The sequence below is a fragment of the Opisthorchis viverrini genome, assembly GCF_000715545.1.
Source record: "Opisthorchis viverrini unplaced genomic scaffold opera_v5_34, whole genome shotgun sequence".
Taxonomy (NCBI): Eukaryota; Metazoa; Platyhelminthes; class Trematoda; order Opisthorchiida; family Opisthorchiidae; genus Opisthorchis; species Opisthorchis viverrini.
The window spans coordinates 794,319-822,185 of NW_008751690.1; the positions used below are offsets into that span (position 1 = coordinate 794,319).

A 27,867-nucleotide genomic window follows, 5' to 3' on the forward strand; every position below is an offset into this window, starting at 1 on the left:
AACGAATACGAATTGATCTCCTGAGCTATGAGACGCTACCCAAACACTTAGCCTTAGACAAAGTTAGTCACAGTACAACCGCACTCCTAAAGCAAGAACCTGAAAACCGCTTTTTACGTTAGTAGCTAGTAGATTTTCCTCACGGTTCTGGGCTATGCGATAACAGCTCGGTAGAAAAGTTAACAAGACGTTCGTTCGGTATAAGCATCCATTAATCCTTGAGGTTGAACGAAGGAACAACGATAAATGGGACCTACTCCCCAAAATGCTCCCTTCAACGGTTCTCTTTCTGGGATTTGTTGTACTTGTAAAGTGTAAAAAGTTTGGTAGATTTTTAGCAGTTCAGATTGAGAAACTCTATCTCAGACAGCATGTGACATCTGTAAATACATCTGGAAGACTTTTCAATGGAGATGGTAAACTAGTATGTGATAATAACGTAATAATAAATGAGAAGCAGATCGCAGATCTAGTGAAAAATAATGGACGTTGAATAGCATCTAGGGCCGAACGGTTAAGTGTTCAAACTACTAGCCGGGAGGTCGCGGGTTCGAGACTCTTCGGAGTTTCATGAGATGCGCACTGCTGATGATTCCCAATGAGGATGAAACAGCTGTACAGTGCTTCTCAGCTTTTCAGCATAGATTGGCTTCACTTACAGGATGAAATACTTTTCCGCATGCAGCTGATAAGATAGTAATTACGATCACACACAAGGTGTGCACGCGAACATGTCCGACACCTCGTTGCCCTAGAATCCACCCACCGCTCAACTTACTCAGACCCAGTCTAGTATGACGTGACAGTATTTCACCTTGAGCGAGCTTCAGGGGCCTGAATGACCTTTAATCGTGGGATGATTACCTCTGAGAACCGTATCGGACGTCTTCTGTGCCAAGGCATTGAGCCATCATTTGTTATCGGCTGTTTCGTATACATTGCTTGAAGCACGGGGTGGTTTCTCATTTTGCCATAAATGTACTCGACGGCTGCTCCGTGGCTACACATGTCCACGACTGATATATACTGTTGACTGAGGTGCAATTTTATGGTACTCTAGGCCTAGGTTATCACCAGTGATTCCCGTTTATGGGATAAAGTCGTGTTAGAAACAACAAGCAAGAAGATCCATGACAAAAATACATGCTTCTATAACGAGTAAAATGATGGAATTGCATGAAAACTTGATACTCACTGTACTATCGGCTATTCATTCATGCAGTTTTCCAAATCACCTACCTTCAACCAGTATTGCAACTGTGCACGGTTCCAAAGAATAGCGGTTTGTGTAAACACTAGAGCTCTCCAGACGAGAAGGTATCATTAGCATTGAAGAATGTTTTATCAGCTGTGCCTGCGACGAGTTTTTAAATTTCTTCCGACTTTTTTAAAATTTCATTTGTTTCCTAAAGGATCTCTTGTAATTCGAACAAATCCATCTACTAAAAACTGGTATCCCCATCTGAATGACTTCTCTCGGGGGAATAGTGTACCCTCTGTCCCAATGCGCGTGAACCCCGGAAGAGAATGCTGATGAACTGACTTGTAGCCACACAAGTTCACGACAGCCTGGTAATACCTACTAATTTCATTCAACCAGGATGGAAATCCTACGGGCACTGATCGCTCATCTATTGGTTGCTAATTTAATCTAAGAGAAATCATCAAGCAAGCAGTCTTCAGTGCAGGTACAAATATTAAAAACAATGCTTGATTTCCATAGTAATTGGATGTAATATAGTGGCTGGTTGTTTGCGGAATGGGCAATCATTAGTTTATGAAGACCATTAAGAAATTTAAGATTGCTGGACTCTTCTCAGTGCCCCTTTTGTGCATACAAAACAAATTTTACCAGTTGTTAAACTACATGCCGTCATGTGGAACGCAGAATACTCAAGTTATTTGAACCACAAGTGTACTAAAATCACTAATGATGCGCCATGGAATTAAAAAAACAGCAATCTGGTGATTTCTTAATAAACAAGAAGAACTCCTTTATTCGTTCTATTAATATTTTCGGAATATATGGAGGATGAAATACGTACCCGTCGGATAGTCAGTCTCTAGTGGTCACAGTAGATATCCGAAGATTAATTTCACACTGTAATTAGGTCTATTTTGAAATGTCTTAGTAACATTTTATCATCTTCCAAGATAATTTGCCGCATGCACAAAATGCGGTAAGCCTGTTCGCTCAGTTACCTGGACACAGCAAAAAACAAGGTGGATGATCGACAAACGTGTGAATACGGACACCGTAGTGGGGAAGGTGAACGCAGGAAGTGGCATGACTCTAGTAAGTCAGTCAAGCGCTCCCGTCCATCGCACCTAAGTGGACTTCTCTAAAGGGAAGAGACGTGCATTCAAATGAATCCCCTAATTATAATATTTGTTAAATGAGTGCCTCGAAACGCCGTTCCATATTTCAGTTGGTATGACATTTGAGATGACAATGTACATTTCCTTGACGTCACATTTTACCTATAAGGTTGCCTTTCCTGGAGCACAACAGAAAAGCGTATTCTCCAGGTTTCAGTTAGCCGAAACACTCAATTTTATACGACTAGCAAAGATCTTCATTTAGAGTTTACCGTTTTGTTATTCACAGGACCAAATGAACCTCAAGAAATCATAAAGTTAATGAAGACTGGAGAACCAACTACCATATGAGTCCAAACAATGACGAAACTCATGGTGGGCTGCTCATAAGTTTTCGGTAACCCTATAAATGCTGTGCTAGGGAAAGGAAAAATGTCATTAACTTTAACTGTATATTTTAGTACGGATAATAGAGGATCGGTGACGGACACGACAGGATGTGACAGATGAAAGTGGGCGGAATAATGGCCACAATTAATAGCCACCTTACTGAATGTGAATTCACATGGTCTTGGTGACAGAAAATCAGATTGAACTACATAAAAACGTGAGTATTAGATCACCTTGCAAGAGTTTCGTAGTTTGGTACAGGCGAAAGGTAGATGTGGTTGCCGAAGCGGTAAAATTAGAATTATGTTGAAATTTCAGGTGAAACAAATGACGAAGGTCACAACGGTCTTGCTTGATTCAATGAGTACGATATTTGCCAGTAGTAAAAACTCAGCTGCATGAGTTTGGCACGAACTGGCTTTGAATAGTATGTGAATCTATTAAAGTTTCAACATTTTAGTGACCGGCTAAATATTTCAAAGACTGTGAAAACAGTGCATTCATGCCTAATCCCTAACGAAACAGGAAAAACTACTGGAGGCCTGAAGTGGTGCGAGTTCGAGTGTGCAGATCTGTGTATCGATCGCGTTCGTCAGGCATCCATCTGGCTGATAAATTTTGAACATTGTCTGAGCGGTGGTGCTTTTGGGTGAGATTTCGTTCAATTTGTCTGTGCGTGATAACTAGGTTCATGCTCCTCTATGAACCCAAAATAACGATCGGTTATATAGAGGCGGTAGAGTGCCAGATAAAAAATTCCACTTGTTAAAATGTGTGAGCATAAGGTCAATTCTAGGACAAGTGATTTTCTCAGAACTGCCTCAATAGTTATCTGTTGAGGTACTGTGATATATAAGTCCAGAATACATTGCTGGCAACAACGAGTACTCAGTCATCGAGCGCTCAATAACACAACTACCCTGACATAAGATGACAGCAACTTTTGAACTTGTATGCATTAGAAACCACTTGGATCGCAACCATTGAAAGTCTGGTATATTTTGCACGTCACTTAGTTCAGTCGTCGGTATGCGACTTTAGAAACTCCCCTGTCAAATATTTTTGGAAGCGTAACTTCCATTCCTAACCAAACAAAATATGTTTCATTGAGAACTTCGTCCAATTTCTTACGCAAAATGTTTCAATTGAAGTTGGGGCGGGCAAGACGCGAGCCTTTCTTGGTGTACCAACATTCGTGTCTTTTTACTTCCGTGTAAAGGTGAGCATGACACACCAACTACCAGTTTCTGGAGCGTAAAAAATGAGTGCACCAGAAACTTACGGTAGAATGATATAAAAATATATGTATGTATATGTTATTTTCCCCGGAAAGAGGAACGAGTATGAGTGAGAGTGAGAATAAGCCGTTTCGGCTTATTGTCGACCGAGCGGTCAAGCCAAACAGTTCGTCTTCTCCGGCTCTGTCACTGCGAGTCGGCCACTGACAAACATGGATCTGTTTTTCCGCTCCGACAGACAAGAGCATTTGACTCTTATCATACTACTTCCTAAGTCCACCTCTCTCCACTACGGTGTCAGGATTCACGCGTTTCTCGATCATCCACCTCATTAACGAAAGGCGTTCAGTTCATAACTTACTCATTTTATCGGAGTACCTTTCTGAAGTTCCACACGACTCAACATTCGGCCGTGCAGCAATTTGGGAAAACCCATGCCCGAAGTCTGAATTTTCGGGTGTTTCTCATTCTAATATTACAGCAGGAGCCACGTTTTTATCCTTTCTCTTTCTCGCTACTGAAATTTACCACAAACAGCAGCAAAGGAGGAATCTCCGCTGTCTGCCCCCATGTGCGAGATCGGTTTCATACAGAATGTACTTTCGGAACCTCCAGATCTAAAAAATTTTTATTCCGTCTAACTTTTTGTTTCATTTTATTTTTCCATTCCCTTCTCTTTCCTTCTATGTTCTTTGCACTGAGTGGCGAATTGAAAGCTGTTAACCAGAACAGGTTTTGTTGGAAAGTTTGTCTGAAGTTACCACTGGGGAAAGTGGCTTATCCCAAAATTGCGGAGAGAGTTGAAATATCACTTCAAACCCCGTTACGTGACACATCTTCTTAGCGAGGAAGGCATTGCAGTAAAATTGCATTAGAGAACTAATGAAAACTTCGATATCCGCTGCTTTATAGCATGCTTCTTCTAAGTTGCAGTAGTTCAACGTAATACACTCATTTGCAAACAACCTTGGTTTTGCGAGACTCACCTAGAACCCAGCTGAATCTCTCGGTTTTGATGTTCTCAGCAGCAGTTTACTTTCTCCGATTTGATCAGCCAGGTTACCATATCGGTTTTGTTTTGGTTTCTGACAGGTTTATAAGGCATCCTTTTGTTTGACGCAAGCTCCAGTTAAAATATTGCTGGGTATTACGACCTACTGATTCATCTTCGATTTTAGTTTATGCTCCACTGGTCTTGGCTTTTGTCCGGTTTTGTCTTATCAGTGGCTACCATTAATTTATTTTCTGGTTTCTTGTACGGCTTTGAGCTTGACTGCTTTGGAGTTCTTCTGTCCTAAGAGGTTGGTAGAACGAAATCTGTGAACGACCCCAAGAGGAATTTTCCATTAAGGTGTCCTAGACTGAAGAAGCAGTGACAAAAAAATCCGGGTTCATCATAAAGACGAACCCCCCTTAACCGATCTGTCGTAAAGCTTAGTCATCCCACTAATCAACAAACAGGGACATCAGACTGAACACCCAGCACTGATCACGTCACTAGTCATAAGGAATCTCACGGATTGGTTCCCTGACTGCCTTAAAACCCAATCAACCTACTTACTTACTCACTTGGCCTGACGAAGCTTTTGTGTCAAAAGCGAGACGTTGCCCAGCAATAAATCCACCGATTGTTTACCAAACCCCTCTGAAACGATGCTGTTAAACCTGTTTAAACAAATCACCCAATCATCCACTGACAATGCCTCCTATTACGATGACGAAACGTTTGCAACCCAAGCTCGGCGAACGAATCAACTGCCCCCTGATCAATAGTCAACTACACCACACAAGCTACCAATACCCAAACACGCTGCCAAGGTCACAAAATTGCCCGGTGGGACAGATTCGGTTCACGGTGCCTTTTACCAGCCTAGAGGTGGTTGTGATTTACTCTAAATGTACAAATTAATAGAGGATTTAAATAATCGCGAGTCCTTGGCAGTATTACATAGCATTCGTTTTGTGCATTTCTGCGTGTTTGTATTCTTTTGTTCAGAAAGTACTATCTAAATCATGACCTTAGTGTAAGGCATTTATTTGAATTCCAATCTGGTTTTCACGGTTTATGATATTCTTAATTTTATGAGTAGTGCATTACATCTATGGTCTTGGGATCTTTGAAAGTCGTAAGTGGCAAGCCACGTCACTTACCGGTTCACCTCGAATTCTTTGGCTAGTCGCTTTAACTGGACGTTTGTGAATGAAGTTCTAGGCCGTTTCAAGTTGATCTCTTCTTGCTGGAGAGACCTCCGAGGTTTTCGTATCCGAGGACCTTTAAAAATAAAGCAGAAATAATTCTCTATCTGCATATTTCGATTAGAAATACCTATTACTTTAGAAGGGCAGGTGACGAGAAATGAACAAAGGATAACAGGAAACGGAACCACAACAACTATTTCCAATATTAACCTGTTTTCGGAAATATCATGGCAACGATTCATTAGAACTGCTTGATTTTATTTTCAGTGAACAGTGTACGAGTCTGAAAGTGAAAAATAATATACACCAATTGAGTACCTCCATGAGAGTTTTGAAGGTCTTTGGACAAAATGGTTCCTTCTATTTTTAATAGAATATCAGAGCACATTGCAACTTTAATTGCATTCCCTCATACTTGCTCTCAGCCTTCAGTATTAGTGCCAGATATGTATCTTTAAAAAAACTTAAAGAAGCTACTTTGCCTGTTTTGAAACATATGCGCAACAATTAACACTATGTCCATTGAAAAACACGTATGTCTCAAGAAATTCAGTTCAACGTGAAAGTACAATAGTCATCTTTGGCTTCATTAAGATTTGAAATCTCGTAGGCGAAGCATCCTATTCTGACTATCTTAAGAGAATTAATCCAGATAGCCTTAGTGAGAAGGTGTACTACTTTACTTCTCTGTAAAATGGCATCATATTTAAGGCCTAAGACGGCCAAGTTCAACGCCCACCATGGGAGTGACGAATGACATCCCAGTAATCAGCAGAGTTTGTCACGAAAAATATGGGTGTGCGTAGATAATTGTGACATCTGTACACTGCGTCTAATTGAGGTCTGATATCTCTATAAGCTCACGGAGTCAAACAAGTTGTGGCTGTATAAGAAGATATGCAAATCTCAGTTTCACATGAAACAATGGCTTAATTTCAAGGTTTTTAAAGCAGTGAAAAGATGTAGTCCTGTATCACATTGGTCCGCGTTGAGGAGTTAAGTGAAGGTGTAAAATTACGCTGCTGACTGAACGTAATTTACCTTTTGCGCCTCAGTGAAACTGCGATCGAACTGATACTCGAAACCAGCTATTTGTATGGTTAATCTGAATAGCTTTCTCGGGGTCTTAACACTCCTTTTTGTGGTCCTATAAAACCTCAGTACCACAGTCCTTGCTAAGAAATAATGACGACATTCGTTGACGTTTATCCATAGCTGACAAGATGAGGCTTTTCTACATGTAGTTTAACAATATCCTGTACTGTATTTCTAGTGCTATTGCAAGCCCGGACAACCTACCGGCCGTCAAATTGCCAAAACACACTATGTAATATATCATGGTGGGCTGGCATCTCTTCCTACATTTGTCCATCCCACTTAACCGCTCCTATGGGCATCCGCAAACGACAGTTGGTGTCACATGCGGCAAGCCACGTGCGAATACAACCGGACCCTCTGCGCCCAGTGTAAACTGAGGAATTAGACTAATGAATGAAAAAGAGAGGTCAGTTCTACAACCATCAAACTCGCCCAACTGATACCCCACAATCGTCAAACCAAATGGAGGTGGGTGATGAACAGTTGGAGCCCACGCTGTATGCGAGGGAGGAACTGTTCGTCCATACCATTGATAAGGTGCATCTTGGTCAGAACTATGATAATCTAGAGCTGCCCATCATACAATTTAGCCAATGTAAAGATGGATACTGGGGGTCATCTCTTCAACCGCCCATATTGGGGCGGGACAGCAGAAGATATGTACATGAAACACAGACCAGCTAAAACTCACTGAAGGGACTGCAAACGGAAATAAACAGAGAACCCATAAAACCAGAACAGGTTACCTGTTAACCCAAATCAGCGACTTTCATGTCACCCATAAGGTGCGTATTGAGCGACTATGCTTCCTCAGATAACAGTGATGGATTTCTGCCGTCGACAATGTGTTATGCACATACGTGTACGTATATATATATATATATATATATATATATATATATATATCTTTTTTGTTCATATATATATATATATATATATATATATATATATATATATATATGTCATTCTTGTTCTGCTAGTCACAAGATCGATGGGAACTATTTCCTTACGGTATCCATTCTCAAACAAATGCGGTAACCGCAGTCTCCCCAAATGACCTAGGGTTCAGCTTTGTTGCAAAGATTATGGTCAACTGACGCATGAAGAAGCATACGATACGAACACCACAGATACGAGATAAATTAATTTCACACACGCTCATCCACCGAAAGAAGTGTAAAACAGGATAAAATAGGCGAACAAACAAATGACAGTCACAATGAGATCCCTTAGTAGGTAGCAACAGACGTGTCAAAAACACAGTGATAACTTCAGTATCCCTCTCAAGCCGCCTCGGGCGCACAGGACTGATTCTGATTGACTGACCTCAAGAAGTTTCAGTCGTTCTGGCCAGATTAGCCCTTCTAATAACCTGCGATGATGAGTTAAAACCAAAATTTGACTTGGTTGCAATCAAGAAATTTGTTATCGGTGAACCTAACTTTATATCTCCTGAAATGGTTGCATCACGAAATAGTATAAAAGTTCCTTCGGGAAAAATTCTTTGACCCGTCTTTCCAGTCTCCTCTCAATTCTGTCCAGTTGAACCACACCTCAACTACAGTTAAGCTGATAGATACAAAGGCTAGCGGAAAAGCCTGACTTGGATTACCCTTTTGTACGGTTTCAGACTGTCACACATGATAGTGTCCATCATAGTATGATATCCAACATCATTTTCAATAAAATTAGTGTACCACTGCCGGACTTTTTAGACGCTCAATTTTTAATCAGCTTATCACGTGCCTCCAGATGCGTTTTAATAAATACATTCGGTTAACCTTTACAAAATTTTTAGCAACTGAATCCCCCCATTCAGTGCGACCAGTGAGCAAACTAATCTGGTTCTATGAACGTTTTTGAAGCACTGAATAGAAACTGGCTTGTTAATCCACTATCCCTTCCATGTAGGCTTGCGCCGTGACACTGAATGTTGATGTTGAAATCAGCCGGAGGAATCAGCGTTTTAGATAGGAAAGATTTCTAGTGAATCACAATGAATCACTGTGCAGTGCTCTCTGGATTTTAAACGCCGTTTACCTACCGTCTGGAGAGCACTGTCATATGCTGAAAATGAAAAACCCATCTAAGTCATAGAGATCTCTTTCAAAAGACCAATAATCCAAGAACTAGGCAAAACCAGACGATCAATTTCGAATTTGATATCTAAGTTTGACAGGAGCCTGAGCGTATTAGGGGTCAAATTCAGAATTTAAAATTCTGTTCAGACGTTTGTTAGTCCTCAGCCGTCCGAGCCGCATTTCACAAATTCTCACTGTCTGGGTATAGAAGGTTGAACTAAAGCACAATTCTTTGGCACATCTTTGAAGGATTGGGTTCGAAAATCTGTTTTTTTTACATTGTGAGGCAAAGCTCACAATCGAACTTGTGACTGCCAACTGTTGCTTGAGGCCTCACCAAAGTACATTACTTGGTGCGGAGCTTTTACAGCAGAAGGTGATAACTGAGACCGCTAACTTTTTCCTGAGGTGGTCTCATAGGTTATCTTGTAAAAGACCCGTTATTAATTGTTAGTAAAAATCAGTCGCAGGCCAGTCGACAACGGAAGCACAAATCTTGATCAAAATTACCTACTCGGAATGCCGTTCATGTAGGAAAGTGGCGGTTTTCAATCCATTTAATTGCTGCGAGTATCTGTAGAGAACCATTCTGGTGAATGATCTCACTAACTTATCCGCGACATCTGATGAAGTGAACGAACATGGTTATGGATCTGTGGTATTCCTTTCTATGGGAAATTGTGGTATAGGGTGTTTTCGTTTTGCCTTGAAAATCTACAAAATGAGCATTGTTGTTCTTCCGGGACAACCATAGTCTGCTGACCGATAGGTGAAAGTGAAGGAAGCGAGAATGAAATAACAAATAACACTGGGTCACTTAACTCAAACTTAAGCATTCAATGAGCCGACGTTCTGCAGACGAGAGGTGTGTGAAGGCCAAATGAACGTTAGCAGGGAATTATGTTTTCGAAACAAACCGAAAATACTATCCCCAGGTAGGGTCAGGTTTCCACAGTGAACAATCAATAACTAGCCTGTGAGACTGTTGATTTCAAGTGAGTAAATAGCACTAGGTTTTTTCTATTGATCAGGGAATTTCTCCACTTCCCCGTCAGCCAAGCTACGCAAAGATAAATCTACCCAAGAGGTCAGAATTAATATTTCACCTAATGTGGGAATATTTGTCTGTAGCTTGTGAAACACAGTGAGTAGCGTTGTAATGATGCATTGGAATCAGTGGCATCACATAGGGTATAGGAATCTGCGTGCTAGTTCACCCTTTTGCTTTAGATTCGGAGTTTCTGCATCATTGAGGTTATGTCAGAGTGGACGAACTTTTACACAGTGCGTATGAACAAACAGCTCTACCTCATAGATTCTCTCGAAAATGTGCTGGAATTGCCAACATTTGATTGAGGTAATTTATTCGTCGGTTATGCTTGAACTACTCACTATTGCATCACATTAAAACCTTTGTTGAGCTCAGTTAAAACGATCTGCCAAGAGAAATTTGGATAAAAGTAAGCCATAAGCTGAAATCGGCAAAATTTTACCAAAACCTTTGTGCAAGTAAGCCTTATTTGTGTTATTGATTCGGATAAAAAGAGTGGAGATACAAAGCATCAGATTAGCCTCTCCTGGAATTTCTTCTTTGAATAAAATGCAACTAAACGTGAACGCCTCTGCTATTATTGGGGAACGAGTACCCAAAATGATGCTCCGCTAAACCGAATTCTCTGTTTATTGGCCAGTACGACCCAAAGAATCATACTAAGGTGTAAAACCGTTTTTACAGGTTACCTTTGTCAGTATATGTCTATTTAGTCAACAAAATGAGGTCCTCTAACTGTTTGTCCCTCGCATGTCTTGTGAAACACGAAAAAATGCCACACACATTCGTTAGTGAGCCCATGTAACTATATCTGGGGAGGCTGGTTTCTCAACAAACACTAACTGCTGAAAATCCGATGAGGAACCTACGAATCCAAAAAATGAAGCGCGTCGTTTTAGCATAAATAAAAATCATACTCATGGCCACATGAACTCAGTTCTTTCCTCCTCAGCAGACTTTCACAAATGAATCGTTTTAGACACTTCTCGATAACGTTTAGTTTATTAAGTTTGCTGTGCTTGACCGCATCCTGATGAAGGAATCAGTCATCTCTGACAAGGGGAACTATGTTGTTTTCGTACATTCTCGCTCAACCTGTTGCAGATTATCCGCCTCTAGGTGTCATTCTTTGATGCCCACTGACTGACTTCATTGCCTCCTCGTGCTCATTGAAGAGTAACAAATAGACATTCAAACTTTAAATCTCATCACCGGCTGATAAACGCCTGGTAAGCTCCTAACGAGATGTCAAGATTTTCCTACCCACGAGAAACCTAATCACGTTGGAAATTCAATTAAACCCACACTTGATGATCACATGTCGAATGAAGACGAAAGGAGAAGCGATTCATTTTCAAGGACTCTCCTTGATGCTATGAAACACAATTTGGTTTCTGTCCTGCCAACTTAGGAAAACTAAAGTGAATCTTCTCGTGACCATACGAAGGGATGCTCCATCAATCACATTGGGAACTATATACAGAGGAAGTGATGAGTTTGCATTCTGAATGGTCGAATAGCGGTTCAATTCTGCATGGATTACACTTCTCCAAAGATACTCAGTGGTTGAATATTTGTTTCATAGTGAATTTAGAATGGTTTATCAAATCGCCCAGATCAAAATCCGGATAGGCAAACTCTGGAGCAATCAAAAATATAAACGTACAATTTTTTAAAGGACGCGACTAGCTCAGTGACAGTTCGGACGGTCACAGACCGAGCTTATGTACTGAGCGCGAATAACCGAAGTGAAACCATATGCATCAGATATCGATTACATCAGGAATCGATTACAAAGGGCCAAGGCTACAGCATAGAAAATGTCTAGTGTGACTCAAAAGTTACGTCATGTATAAAGACCCACAGTGACGGATGCTGTTAGTGTAATGTTTGAAAGGATAGATTCCATGTAATACTGGTTGAAAAATAAAACCTAGCCTCCTTTTATCGAGTCTAAGTTTACGAAAGTGTGTTCCGGATATCTCACCCAAGACCGGTGTGGCGAATTCTGGCTGGTTGACTGGATGGAATGTTAGCCTTTGTTTTTCCAGTCCACTTAAGCACTAAGTTTGGGGTCATGAACATGAATTACACTATACATCGGTTTAGACACAATGCCCTCAGGTTCCTGATGCAGGCGTGTTCGAGACTGCAAGTTAGCTATCTCAGGATTTGATGCCACAAACCGAACTCAGATGATAGTTGAAACGAAAAAAGACATGTATGTCACTTTATCTGTCTTTCTGTGTTCGAATATCACCCATCATATCCACTCATGAAAATCGGATGAAGAAAGAGCAGACTTTATCAACGAATTGCGGATATACTGATCTTGAAGACTAGAACACTATCACAACTGGCTGTGGGGCGACTATACACAACGATACAACCGAAACCATGACTTGGCAACAGCTGCAGAAGCCTCGGTACAACAAGGTGACCTGGCACTATGTGAACCTATATTGATCATGTGACACACTACCATACACACTCACATAACAGATATTTTAACTGTTCTTTCTCAAATCAGATGGTATTCTATTTTTTTGTTAATATATATATATATGGAATAATAAGACACGTTGTCGATTCTAACAGCATATGCGAAAAAGCCCAAGATGTTTACAAAACAATGCGTGCTTTTCAAAACTTTGTAGTTATCTACTGATAAACGCTAAGATTATCAACATCGCCCTGGCGACAATAATGTGTGTTTCTATTTCCATATATCTAAGTTAAATGTTCCGCTCCTCACACGCAAACTCTGTGTGTGTATTCCTGCCGAATTCTGAGAGGCATTCAAAGGAAGTATGACAATTTGCAGCAGGCTTTCTAATTAGGCAAAGTATATTTAGTCGTGTTTCTTTCATTTGTACAGCATATATCAAAATGAGATAGTATCGACGGAATTTTTTCCGGCCAAGGAAAGTTTTGCGTTGAAATTTACCCATGGTATTTTCACACAGGACAAATGGACCAGTGAAATTATCCCTCACCACCAAAACATGGAGCCGTTCAGTTCCAGTGCTACCTGTATTCCGAGCAACTGTCCCTGCCCATCAAACAATGGGGGAGTGGACGTGGTTGTCTTAGTTGCTTGGCCAATTATCCACCTGTCTGAACGGGAATTGGAATTTCCAAAATTGCCCAAAAACCGTGTCCTCATTAACTGCTGCTGTTGTCACTGCTGTTCGACTGCTATTCGGCCACCCCATTGTAACGAAATGTCCAACTGCTAACAGGCATCGTTTAACTAGCTAATTTGTACAGCCGGAATTTGCACCAAATTGAGAGAATTTGACAATCGTGTAACAAGTATACAATTCTTACTAGAGGGCAGGTTAATGGTAGAAACTTAATAGTCACCTAGTGGAGATGTAGAAAAAGACAAAATTCGAGTCTAAACAAATGAGATCATCCTGTAGCCAGTATTGTCACGATGGCAAAGTGCGAATTGTTTAAAAGACAGTCTGTCCGTCTTTCCAGAGTTTCAGAAAATGGGTTCAAATTAGATTGGTGAAAATTCAGTCGCTCATGACACAGGAGTTGCAAGATTATGGGTAAAGCTAACAGTTTCTTGTATAAAGACAACGAATTGGCTGGTTGCTCGACAACACAAAACATTCTCCAAAACCCCATAATACCAGTACCGAGATAGGTGAGAAAAGTTTGTCTAATTCCATTTAATTATGAATTTCAGTTTGATTTTAGAACACCTTTTATGACTTCACCTTGCCGGCGTGTGTGACGAGATACTATTAAAGCGCACAGTTTACTTTCACAGGAATCTAAAACCACAGTCACCAGTTCAAGTATAGGAACAGAATTATTCCGACAGTATTTTATTTGCAAAAGGTGAAGGTGTGCGTGGGTGCTTGCGTGGATATTGGTCGAGTTCCATCGGGATGGCTATAACTATCCAAGTTTCCTTCCATTATCGTCATCGGTAGCAGAGTTATCATCGTCACTAGTATTAAGGTTATTTTTCAACTTAATTCCTTGTTGCCATAGCAACACTGATTTGTTTGTTTGGTGCATATTTTGCAATCCTGCTGGATTACGCATGATGCCAGGTGTGCTCGTCATAATCGGGTTGCAAGGAAACTTGCAAAACGTCTCCGTCGACTGGGGTACACCGTCTTCGAGGAGTTGAGAACCCCTACTTCTACGTCGTTCATCAAACCTGACCTAATCGCTGTGGGGAAAATGATGAATCAACGGTGCTTAGCATCACTCTAGCACAAACTTGCAAAATAAAAGTATACAAGTTCCCAAAGATCCTTTAATGGGCGTGACATTGTGGTTAAGTACTAAGACGTCTCGTAGTTCTCTCATTTGGTCTCGATTAATCTAACCATTTCAAAGACGCAAATAAATTCTTCATAGACACAACATTCCGGAGACAGTAGCCATAGGATTTCAATAAAATTGCTGATGGGTGACCGGTAAGTAACCTGCATGAGATTCGCAGTGTTCGGACCGAAAGCACTTGTTGAGTAAATGGTATGAATAAACGTGTGGCATTTTTGTCAGCCCTGTTCTGCCGTAGTTACCACTAGGTCTGGAATTAGTGATGATCTACTTGCTCGCCCTTAATTTGCATGTTTGCCTAACGTAAAAGAGATGGAAAGCCACTGATAGTGGCTTTGTGCACCAAACGGGTTGTCACAATTTAGTCCACAATATGATACCAGTGTTTACGGAGATTTGTTTCCAAACCGCCTGGGCAACTAAACACACGTGACATTTGTGTGCTTCGTGTCGTCTGTCGACAAGACCGAAAAGCACAACAACAGAGCTTGTGGGCTTACTTTGTGACAGCATACTGGAATCGTTGGCAACACTACCAATTAGTGGAACGCGAATATAGACGAACCTGTTCACACACCTCCCTAGGTAATGAACAACGAACAAATCTGTTCCAGCTAAGTTTACCTGCCAGGACTTTTGAATTTGTACTGTGGAATACTACCAAGACCTGTTGATAAAAGCCTAATCTCGGAGAGAGAAAAATAATTAATATCGACAAAATTTTTCATTTGGGTAGATTGATCGATGGAGTCAGGATTTAATCAGCCATAGAAATAACTTTAAGTAATTCAATAATGAGTAAGGAGACGAATCCAAAGAGTACAACACCAATATTCGGATATGCACCATTTTCATGGGAACATTTTGTCGCTTACGGAGGACAACTGGTATGGCAATTAATTTGGAAGGCAAATCATCCCGGATATTCTACAGCCAAGATAAGTACACGTTTACAGCAGTGACATCGTTTTATTCACACAGAAGCTTTTGTGTAGGTTAAATATTTATGGTAACAGAATCCTCAGAAGGCCGCCAACAGATGCCACGTACCGGACAAGTGGTCTACCCACCGTGAATGCTTGACATTCACCTAGTTCATCCCCCTGAACCCATAATCCATTGGGTGTCTGGACGACAGTAACGTCTGTTTAATAGTGAAAGTCACACAAAGGATCATGAATGGAGGTGAGGGATATCAGACGCCTTTCCACTAGATATAATTGTTGCGAATCAGTGCAGTTTAGGTGGATTAGCATGACGGGAGACGAGTGCCCTTGGTAGCTCAACCAGAAGAGCAGCCCACCAATAAACTCCACTACCAGGCGTGCCGCTTTGTGTTTGTGCTTGTGTTTCTGATTCCAGGCTACTCTGTAAGTTATTTTACTGCGTTTTCCGCAGAAAATAAAGTTGACATCCATATTATTCTTATGCATATGCTCCGGGTATGGGCACGCGGAAATCTGCTTTGAATGGTGCACATAATTCAGGGTTTGCACATCTACCTCCTTTTGTAGCACACCTCAAGAATCACTCCTCTGGGAAGGCTATTCAACAAGGCCACACCGATTGGCGGGTTACAGTTAAACGCACCACCTGTTGAATCATTTTGTAAGATCAGATGGACTAGGAATTATCTACCTCAAGTCTTAAAGCAGTCACGCTTGGTCAGTTCACGGAGAAGGGTTTTCGTGAAAATCTGATGTTCAACCATGTGTAGACATTATGACTCCAATTTCCTAGGCTTTCTGACTAAGTATTTTTCATCTGAATGTTTCCGCCAACACTTGTGCCAGTTATTTCTGTGTTCGTCCTGACAAACGCATGTCAATCGAAAGAGTCAATCAGCTTTGACGATTTGTCTGCAACCAATGGGACACAGCAGTCGGGTGCCCCACGGTCACACTTATGGAATACATCAGAAGTGTGCCGAGTCCATCCTTCTCCCTTAATTCGATATCAGTGGTAAATTAATCCGTTAAAACTAGAAATCACAGACGGTACTACTTGATAACTGAAGGCGCTGATGGTGGAGGGTGATGATCATTAGGACGATGTTGAATAGGGTGACGGTGAAGATGACGACGATGAAGATGATGACGATGATGATGATGACAGTGATGGGGAGGATGAGAAAAGGAATACCATTCGTAAACAGCCGGCTATGCTTTATGTGGGCATTCTGTGCCATGTATAAACACCGAATCATGTTCAATTTGTCAATTCATCACACGACACCATCTTCACTCTTGGCAAACGAGGTCATGACATCCGCACGGCTCGTGCACTTCTGGATACAGTGCTTACACAGTAGTTAATTTTTCGTAAATTTCATTAGGTTGACAGTACCACAAAAGTCGGTTTCCTGCCGATTTTGGTCTCCGTGATCGATCAAACAGCGGTACACGGAAATGTCACAAAACTTCAAGTGAATACTGAGAACATCAGGACTTATTCAGAGTCAGGTGAGGCGAAAAATCCCAGTTAGCCACATGCCGATGAACTTTGGGACCCGTTTGTTCACTTTTGATTTAGCATTTGGAGGCTAACAACAGAAGCACGTTTAAAATTAAATGGAACCTTATAGGTAAAAGATAAGGTAAGTTCAGGCAAAGTGGGCAATAACTGAGACAACAATATACCAGTCAGGATAGGTCACAACAATTTGTATTGACAGTTATGCCTCGAAACCTCTGGAAAATATTTTGATACAGTCTGAATGAGTGTCTGAATGTGATCTGAGTAAAACTTTTCACTACCACGTTGGGTACACTACGGACTTTTGCTAGGGCTACGTGGCTACGTGGCTGAGCATGACTTACAATTGGTCACTTCAAACCATACGGCCAGGATTTTTTGAGAGGCATGATCTGCTGCGGTTATTGTTAATTTTTTAAGCATGATAAAATTCACCCGAGTGTATAGGTGTAAACACCGACAACGTACGAATCCTTCAGTTCAACCCGTCCGAAGTTCTGTAGGTTTAGAATTGTTATACGGTAGCACAGGACGCCTCTCTTCAACCATCTGGCTAAAACTGGCTTCATTCTCTCTGATGTCATGTGGACTGAAGTTCCGCGCATATGTCCAACCCATTGTATTTTCTTTCTCTGAGGGGAGATGATGTCAACTGACATGCAGTTCAGCTGTGATGGCGATGAAACCGTTTGAGTTAAGATAAACTGAGAAAGTGTATTTTTTTATAGAAATAATGAAGGTGTCTACATTTCCTGCCCTGTTGTTGGAGGCTGCTCACAACACTGAGTTTAGTGTAGCTGAGGTCAGAGCGAGTAGAACAACTAAGCTTGAAACAAGCCAAAAAGAAAAACTCTGAAATGTTTTATGCCATACAACTGTAAAATGCTTGGCCTGTTTTGAAAATCCCAATTGAGTGTTGCACTGAATACCGGCCATATCATGTGTGTAAAAATAGGCACCTTAAATTACAGAGTTTCTGTCCTGTTTGTCACACCCCCAAAGAAAGCGGTAAATATCGGAGAACCAAGTGTGCATGCTGGCATTTAACTTGGAAGAGAATGTAAGTAGGTCTCACTACAATGGGATCGAGAGCTGAAGACAATTACCACGACCCCGTGTTCGTGTCGCTGCAAATCCCCCAAATCCCTGAGCTTTACACCACCAAACACACTCAACTGCTTCATTTGTAATCAGCTCTTTTAATCGCAAGAAACTCAGTCTTCTGTCCTGAACTGAGACAAAGGTCGATCTCTGTTGAGCACCATTTTAATTGGTTGCCTGACTGGTTTGCTTCCACTTTGCAGGAAGTCGCCCGGAGTGACTGCAAGTGAACAGGTTCCTGTCACCACGGTCACATCAGTCCCATCCCTCCAACACACCTAAATCAATACTTGTTGTTTTCATGTACAGTGGATGGAGACAACAGCATCATGCGGGTTAAGTGGGCTGACGCCCATTCATTCTATTTATCTATATAACGATTTTAAGCATTGATCTGTTCCATTGAGAATCCGTCTCTTTATATTTAATTTGTATGGCTACAACGGACAACACGTAGAAACCGAAAGCTAATCTGTCACTGATAGGCACTGAAACGGGGAGCTATCTACGGTGAATTTGCTGCTTTAGGGATGTAGCCTGCTATTGGCTGCAGCATGTGCCCAGTTAAAATTGCCACCAAAGGCAGCCGAGATTCGACAAACGTCTTCCAGCCAGGGTTGTGTAATCGAAGTGCTAGCAACTCAAATCCATACCATCGGCTGACAAAAAGCGTCAGTCTCCAGCCTTACTGAAGTTTTCCGAACAATATTGTGTGTTGTAGTAGCTCTATCCATATTCGGGGAGACTATACTGCAGTGTTCAGTAGACCTTATCGACAACTACTAACATGTAGCATGTTTCTACACTGCCGCTTCATTCCAAATCCAGTCTCATGGGGAATACTCATAATTTAAAGGTTAAGAGAGCAGAAAACTTCTATTCATTCAACAACACTGAATATGAATGGAGCGTCACCACTCTACTCATTGTCGTCCAGCAGACTATCTGAATGAGGCTTCAATTAGATGGAGTTGGAGTCGTTACACACGAGGATTAGAAAGAAAAGTTGCACGTTTAATGCCCTCTCTTAATGTGAAGACATTGCCGAATAACGTCGTCAGTTAACAACTCCCAAACATCAAGCAGCATACAGTGCGCTGAGCGTACATGATCTATCCTGCAATTAAAATTCGGAATATATTCCCTACTAGTTTCCTTTTCATGCTGGTAGCCCAAAGTCAGGTCTTTCTTACTGATGGAAACGTTTCAGTGGTCGGATTCAAAACCCGATATGGAACTGTTCCTTGATCACCGTTCCTTGATCACTCGTTAATTTGTGCAATATGCAGGCCACGCATTCCCATATGTTCAGGAAGTTAGGAATAAATTACGGCTTTTGCTGCGCGGTAATCTGGGCACAAAAACCTGACCCGTGACCGAAGCACATGAAATTGATAGATGTGCTCACCATCAACCCATTGCTGCGATCCCATGCACCTACGATAATCTGTACTGATTATCTCAGCGGTCTGGTCATTCCCTCATGACCACTATGATCTTTCCGCGTTTGTCACTCTCACACACTTCGACAGATTGGAAGGCGTGCTTACGCCGGCAATAGTTCGTGAGCAGAAACTGAAAACGTGTCTAAGTTCAAGGGGTTTTCCGGAGAAGGAGAGGGGGTTTGACTTCGGTGCCACAACTTGCACTGAAATTCCACAAATTCGTTGGTGCTCACAACCACCCTGGAGCATTATGAGTTTTTATAGAGCGTCTAAGGGCGAGGTGGTTCAAGTAGTTGGGGCGCGAATTTGCTGACCGGAAGGTCCGTGGTTCGAACCCGACCTCTGAATCCCGACTTCACCTGTCTAGGCTTGGGCAACCTGGCAGTATCTCAGCCCTCATGCCTCTCCTGGGTTGCATGGCAGCTAGGCACCGGAAGGGTGTTACAGCTGAACGATTTATTTTATTTCTTTAGAGCGTCTAAGAGTTTCTGCCTGTTCCCGAAACACCTGGCTGTCGCGTTGTGTTAGCCAAATCACGTGCGCACCTAAGTCTCCTACAAAAGCATGCCATGAAATCGTCAAATTTGTTTATCTTGGTGTCAAAAACTGTTCTGTGGCCAAAACGGCTGGTCATGAGCTCGGCTTACACGGCTTAAAACAACCGAATCTGGGCGGTACATCCTGATACTCCAAAGCTGGTGGTCGTTCAACTTTGTCCCCGTTTGATTCTCGGCACACATTCTTCACGATCACGGTGCTGATTGGAGCTCCCACCGTTGCGGAACACGGCTGAAGAAGGGTGGTTCTCGCTGCTTCCCTCCTACCAATAGGTCCCACCTCGGTCTACCTATGCCTGATGTTACATCAAAGGCAAGGCTTCATGGAAAGCAGACTCGGCAGTCGGAAGAAACTGCAGATCTGGAAGGCACTGAAGGCGACAAGTATATAGCTGTGTCCTGAGGGACACTCTAAGAAGAGTTCAGAAGCCAAAAGAGACCTTGTGGTGACGCCGTATTCCAACAAGTGCACTTTGTCCAGGAGCTTGAGAAGGTCTACATATGGGAACACGGCGAAAGGTTATCACCTTTGTCCTAACATTCTGTAGGATAAACAGCAACCTCAGGTTGTTGAGTGCATCCAAAACCATGCAAGCATTGATGATGACAAGATCTCAAAAAATCAGGCTCTTTTGGCCTGCTGACGAGATTAACGAATCATCTTTCGGATGCCGTAAATGTTCCCGGTAATCCAAATAGGAAACGGGCGCTGGTGAAAAGGCATTCGCCCACTTAAGACTTTTGGAGACAAACGTCACATTGCAACCCCAAATTATTATATTGTCCACTAACGTTCAAGCCCAGAAATGTGGAGAACCGGAAGCACCATTATAACGAGTGGTTATTTAACGCAGACATAGTAATCATAACTAGTCAGGGTGATGGACTTCCTGAAAGTTTGGTAGTATCAATACCTGGAGAACTACTTATGATATACAATACCAGTGAGTCCAAACTAGCCATAAAACTAGTGTGGTGTTTCTTAGATTTTTAATTCGGCTACTTTTAATTCACTATTCTAATGTTTCACGAGTTTTATTTATCAAGTTGTACCATGTACACAAGGTATTCTTATCGAATAGGATTGATTACCACGGAAACAGTTTCCTGACCACTCTGCAACACGTGACCTTTCCCTGTTTCTACAGCGTCCTTATTTTGTGTACGCGACCGATGAAAGTAAAAGAGCAGAACTCCGAACCCTAGTGGTGTAATTTTGAAACCATTTTTTATCAGCCATTTGGATAAGTTGACTCCATCAGCTTCACTATCCTAATCAGCCGATCTAATGTGTGTAGTTAATCTGTTGGGAGCTGTTTCAATGTTCCTACCGATGAATTAGCCTTCGTTTATCACGATAGAGCGACACAAATACAAATCAGGAATATCCACACTGCACAGTGTGTTCTATCATCTCCTAACTCGGCCAATCAAGAGTTGTCAGTTGCTGGTTCACGAAAAAATACCCATTTATTCAAAGGCATCGATAACAACAATCAACAATAATCAATACATAACAAGTTGGAGTGTTGGTGTTGTGCTTTTGTACATTGTATGAATTCTCAAACAATATCTAGAAAACTGAACGAAATTTCCTCAATGAATTGCGGAGCTTGACGTTCTAGTGACACCGTTCTACCACCAAATGGTATGAACTATTTTCGAGAAATACACTCATTTGCTAATCAGTTTGGTTTTAACGAGAGACTCAACTGAATCTCTCGTTTATGATATTCTACAACTATGAACTATTTGTTTATACACAGATGGTGATTGCGCGCGTGCTAGACCGAATAAATTCGATGAAGAACACCCAATAGAAACCTACGGAGCTTACTCACGCCCCGAAATGAGAAATTCTATACCTATATTCATCCAGTTCAACGTGTAAAACTTCGTGTTCAATGAAAAAGGATGTTGCAGTACGACTCAATCTTAATGGAATCTCATTTCATTCCAGGACTATACTTGGTACGTACGGTAACTCCACAATTGGCGTAGTATATAACATTATAATAATATTATGACATAACACATAATAGTGTATAATAATGATAATAATAAACCAATAGATATATATGTCATCCAGACACGCACATTTCTGAACTTTGGTTTCTTCGCTGGGCTGAAAGCCGTGTCAGTGATACAGCTCAATGATCCACTACGTGTTATCGCCTCCAGTATTAATGGAATTTAAGCACCAAAAGCCGAGCTCGTAATAAAAACGAATGATTTGTTGTGGAAGCTACTTCAGCAAAATGCTTCTTACTGGCGCGCATTTGTAGTCCGTGATATGACTTGCATACCCCGTGTGTCGGATTTATTCTTCATAGCACAGGTGCAGTAATTTCCAAGAACATCTGACTCACCTGATGACGGCCGGTCAGAGTAACGAGTGCAGAACACCCAAGCTGGGAGATTTGATTTGTTCAGTGGAGAGAGTACGTTTTGTTGCGAAGCATAACTCGTGTTGTCCAGAATATTCTTGGCACTTCTGGTCTCCTCAGCTGAGTGTGAGTCCGGGCTCGTGAAAGAAGACGTGGAGGTGGCACTAGATGTTTTATTGTCCCAAACCAGGCTTTCATTCGGGATTCTCTTTGAATGAGTTGTCCATATATCGTCTGGTGATTCCAACTCAATATCAGCTGTGGTGCTGCCCTCTTGATGGTCACTTTCGGCCACAGCTGACCTACCGAAATCAGGATCTAGTATGTCGTTCACAAAGAAACTATTTCGCTTTAGACTCGGTTTGTTTAACTTGGAGGAAGATCGACCACCACAGGTCGGACCTATAGAGGTCAATTCCTCAGCACCTTTGTAAGTTGTGCTACATGAAAGTAGGTCAAACTGAGCTGGGTAGAAAATGCTGAGAGCACGATAGGAATTATATGCATAGTCAAGAGTTTGGATTAGATGTGACATCGCCATCGTCTGTAATCTCATCATGTATGTCTCATCAGTGTCCATGTAAGTGAGTTTAGATTATCACCCGAACACTGAACAAATCTTGACAATATAGTGATCCACGCAAATCCCATTTCGAAATTGCCGTCTGCGGATCACAGATCGCATTGACCAATCAGCATCCAAACAAGTGGACATTTAGCGCAAAGGGGTGAAAAAGCATGTTAGCGCTGTCCTCCTATTGGTCAGCCATGAGGAGGGGAAGCTTTTAGACCAACAGCTGTCCAATTTAGGATAACGCATTCATGCACTTCCCGTTGCCCAGCATGTTGCCACATAGTGCGATTTGTTGCATGGCTTGCAGAGTAAGCCGCGTAAAATATTGAGCGACCACCAGTGTTTCAATTGGGGTTTCTTACAAACTGTATTCACATAGCAGAATTTCGGGCAGATAAGTGAAAAACCACTTATTTATCTGCAAGTGGATCGAAATAAATTTAGATGGAATATAAGATATATGCGACGGCCTACATTTGCACAAAGTTCATCACTACACTAAATATCACTGATTGTAGATCAGCGTTATTGTGTGCTTACAATTCCTTATTAGCAAGCTGTGGGACGTCCAATCAACCACTGGACCTCACGACCAGCTCACAACAACGTGTGGAGACAGTCATAGTGGAGCTTCACTTCCGAGGTTAGAATTTTTTTGGGTTGTACATGTACTAAATTGGTGCACTGGAAATGCGCATGAAAACCGAAACCATTCTCAAACAATTCCGAATAAATTTACACCGCCTTAGGGCCCTTTGTGGTCGAATTAGTGGATGAGAAAGACAGAGAGTAGAAGCATTCTAGAAACCAGATGATTTATAGATAACGGTTAAGTTAATCACTACAGTAGAAAGTTTAGCTGAGGAAATGGCACACTGTTACAAGAACGCTTCATCCCTAGAATCAGTACTTAGTGAAAAGTCCACTCGTGGTACCGAGCTGACTCATATCTGTTTGAGCGGAACACTCGAGTGGTCACGCTCAAAGCGCTAGGAAGAGATGATTTTGTATGATCCGAATATCCTATGTTATTCTTGGCATATGCATTGGATTGGGGAGTTGGAGCTTACATCGTTGCATCGTTATCGATGTGAACAACCTCTACGTCAAGTAGACAAAGGAGATCATTCAATTTTTCAAAGTGAACAAACCTCAAATACATGGAAGACCAGACTGGTACCTTCCGCTGACTATTCACAGGATAAGACCCTACCTTTCAACTGGGCAAAGTGGGTTCCAGTGCGGTTTAGTGAATGCTGAATTAAAGTGTTCCGTTCAGATAACTGTTGCTGTTGTGAAGGTTTGTGTGAAGATTACTCCAAAACACCGGGAAATGTGTGCCGAATTCGTTTATCATTAGTTTTTACCGTAATTCAGTACGTGGGTTCCAGTGCGGTTTAGTGACTGCTGAATTAAAGTGTTCTGTTGTGTTGCTGTTGTGAAGGTTTGTGTGAAAATTACTCCAAAACACCGGGAAGTGTGTACCGAATTCGTTTATCATTAGTTTTTACCGTAATTCAGTGTTCAGTTTATATTGCCAACATTTTGACATTTGCGTCAGAGTCGTTAGTAGTGACGGCAGTAACTTCACTTGTTGTCGTCGGAAGGTCCGGCCACAAACGTAACCCATTTATTCCATGCTGTAATTTTTCCTCCACATTTGTCAGTCGGTACCCATACCGGCATCTCTAGGCAACCCTGTATCAGTGATCTTCGGCCGAAGGGACATGGTAGCAACACGCAGTCATACTGGGGCCTTATTATTTTGGTCTCGCATCGACGGGCTGTGGATGTTCCCAAGAGTGAATTGGCAAGAGAAACGGATGTGCAACAGGTCTAAAATCATTATCAAGGATACCATTCCTACCATACTGGGGCCTTATTATTTTGGTCTCGCATCGACGGGCTGTGGATGTTCCCATCCCAAGAGTGGGTAGGGCGCTCACAATATGGCAAGAGAAACAGATGTGCAACAGGTCTAAAATCATTATCAAGGATACCATTCCTACTTAACTTGACCGCTTTGCTCTAACAAGCTGACGCCAAATAAGTGGGTCCCAAATGTTGCTGAAGGTAAACCATTCCTTTCAAAGATAGTTGAACCAGATTATTTGCATGAATCATCTAACTTCTAGACTACCATTTGGTTCTTATCAGTTAGATGAAGCCGTATTCAGCCCGTAATGGCTTGTTCCCGGGTTTGTTCACTACATATTCAGTATGCCTGCAGAAGCAGCTTTGACCTAGATGCACTAAGACTCCATTACTGTTCGTTGTCCAATCGAAAAAGAACATAGATGATGAGAAAAACAGAACACTGAAATTTTACACTAACTAATCTAGACTAAACGATTGGAAAAGTCAAATAAGTGTAGTATATTTCCATCAAGGAAACTACTCACTCACTTGCTGGAAACTCTTCGACAACCCACGACCGGTTTCGCCCTTCTTGGGGCTTATCAGGTAGTCGCAATCCCCGAGTTTCCGTCAACCTTATGTCCTACTTGGACCCAAATTGGACTGTTTAAGAGAAATACACTCATTTGCAAATCAATTTGGTTTTCACGAGAGACTCAACTGAAGCTCTCGTTAATGTTATCCTATGAAAATATACTGCGATGTCTCGAATATCGTGCCAAATGAATCCTGAGGCGGTCTGTGTGCAGCATTTTCAGTTGTAGAATAACAAACGAGAGATTCAGTCGAGTCTCTCGTCAAAACCAAATTGATTTGCAAATTAGTTTATTTCTCAAATAAGTGTACCTCAGAAACACAGGTTGTAACAAACGGGTACTTTAGATCCTCAGTGAAACAGCATAGCATCATACACTTTAGCTGAGTTTTGTAGTTCTACATAATGTTGTGAATACTGTCAGTTATTTTAAATTAGGATCGGCTCAACTCCAAAAATATTTATATTTCCGTATAGATCAATCGCCCTCAGAGCCTCTTCGAATGGCTTCACTTCACACGTAGGCAGATTCAAACTACGGTACCATTCATGTTTGTGCTTTAACAACTTCGATTTTCTCTCTTCGGCTTAAGATGCGAGATGCTGTCAGCATTGACACCAGGTTGCAACTACGTGACGCCTTACATAAGGTGGCCAGTGCATTTTTCGAAACAAATTTCGAGGCCACACACTCACCGCCATTACATCATCTGATCAAGCAACTCCGTACTCTTTGCAGTATGACGATGCAGCATCCGTGGGCCAACGAACCAATCCTGTGCTTAGTGGATGCATTCTCGATCCTACCAAACTTTCTAGTGATTCTAGACCCGAGCACCGCGAAATACATCATTTTCCGGCATATAAAAAGATTCAAAGTTCGCGATCTTTAGGTTTTTGGAGGAGACAACAAGAGCGACACAATGCTGTAGGTAAGTAATAATTGAGCATGGCAGAGACATTCATATGGAGTTATTTGCTGTGACGAGGGTAATCTTCGGGATGACCATTCATGACACTTTGGGCCCCAAGTTTCAATTACAACTGTGTTGAACTACATCCGACTCTTGGGCTTATCAGTACGGATTATCATTACTAACGTTGTCTAAATTGCTGAAGTCGCAGCAATCAGAACTGGTTCAAAATGTCACATACCGATATGTTAGCTGAGGATAAATAACATAGCCTTTGACCCTGTTTTCATTCAGTAGGACGCAAGCTTCACTAACAAGTGAACGGTGGATCTAAAAATCAACCTAGGAATTCGATGCAACTAAAACTGATGCACTAGGATAGCGCACATCCTCAAGGGTACAGTGAGAACCGAGGCGATCTCGTTTTTTCATTCTATCGACACGTAAAACCGGACCCTTCGCACACAGGAGAGTGCCAATTCTCTCCAGCGTTTCGAATGCCCCACTGCTGCCAGTTTACAAACAATGGCTAGTAAGCAGCCGTTAGTAGCATGTTGTGACTGTTGTGTGGAATTCAAAGGTCCGCTACACCGTTTGAGATTTGTATCTACTGTCGCCTCTTTACAATATTACCCTTCTTTTAGCGATTTCGGGTGAACTAGTAAACTTGCGTTTCGTTCATGCTATTGCGAAATCGATCCAACCATTACATTCCGTCGTATTCGGACGAGCTGGGATACCTTCATTCTTATTCACGATTGACTGTGGGGTCCAGTCGATTATACATACTGCAGCTCCGAATTACATTCTATAAAATACCGTGTAGATTATTCTAAGTTTGCTTTCATTTTTTAATCGGATGAAACCAGTTTATCGAAAGAATGAATTTTCGGATCATTCTCATCTCCTGACCCCCTTTGAGATAACAGTTCAGAGCTGGCGACTGTTTACATGTGTAGCCCAAACAAATATGAAATGCACAACACTCAGAAAATAAGCTAAAATACGAGGGTGCTGTGGACATGTGGTGGATTGTTTGCCAAACCCCTTTGAAACGATGAATTCCCAGTCAGTCGCAAGCCTCTTCCAAATGCTGGAAAAGCCAAGACATAATTTCATTCGATTTTTCTAGCCAGTCAAACAGCATCCGATACATTCCGAATAATGGACGGAAAAAATTGAGGAGCCATGCTGATTCCTCTGAAACAACCGTGATTAGCGGTTTTCTTTTCTGACTACTCACGAGTAGCCTGATTTATGCCCGTTTATGATGAC

The 27,867-nt window shown here is 41.7% G+C and overlaps 1 protein-coding gene across 1 annotated transcript in view; it reads right to left on the bottom strand.

The window, feature by feature from the left end:
• T265_02665 (hypothetical protein) overlaps window positions 1–23,193 on the bottom strand; it is a gene marked incomplete at both ends in the record, with an annotated part of 28,709 nt that extends 5,516 nt beyond the window's left edge. Inside the window, 6 exons of the mRNA XM_009166967.1 lie at window positions 6,099–6,219; window positions 7,446–7,533; window positions 8,571–8,616; window positions 13,373–13,493; window positions 17,648–17,794; window positions 22,635–23,193. Of these exons, the coding sequence (XP_009165231.1) occupies window positions 6,099–6,219; window positions 7,446–7,533; window positions 8,571–8,616; window positions 13,373–13,493; window positions 17,648–17,794; window positions 22,635–23,193 (1,082 nt within the window). The remainder of the gene's footprint in view (window positions 1–6,098; window positions 6,220–7,445; window positions 7,534–8,570; window positions 8,617–13,372; window positions 13,494–17,647; window positions 17,795–22,634) is intronic.
• Window positions 23,194–27,867: the final 4,674 nt, after the last annotated feature.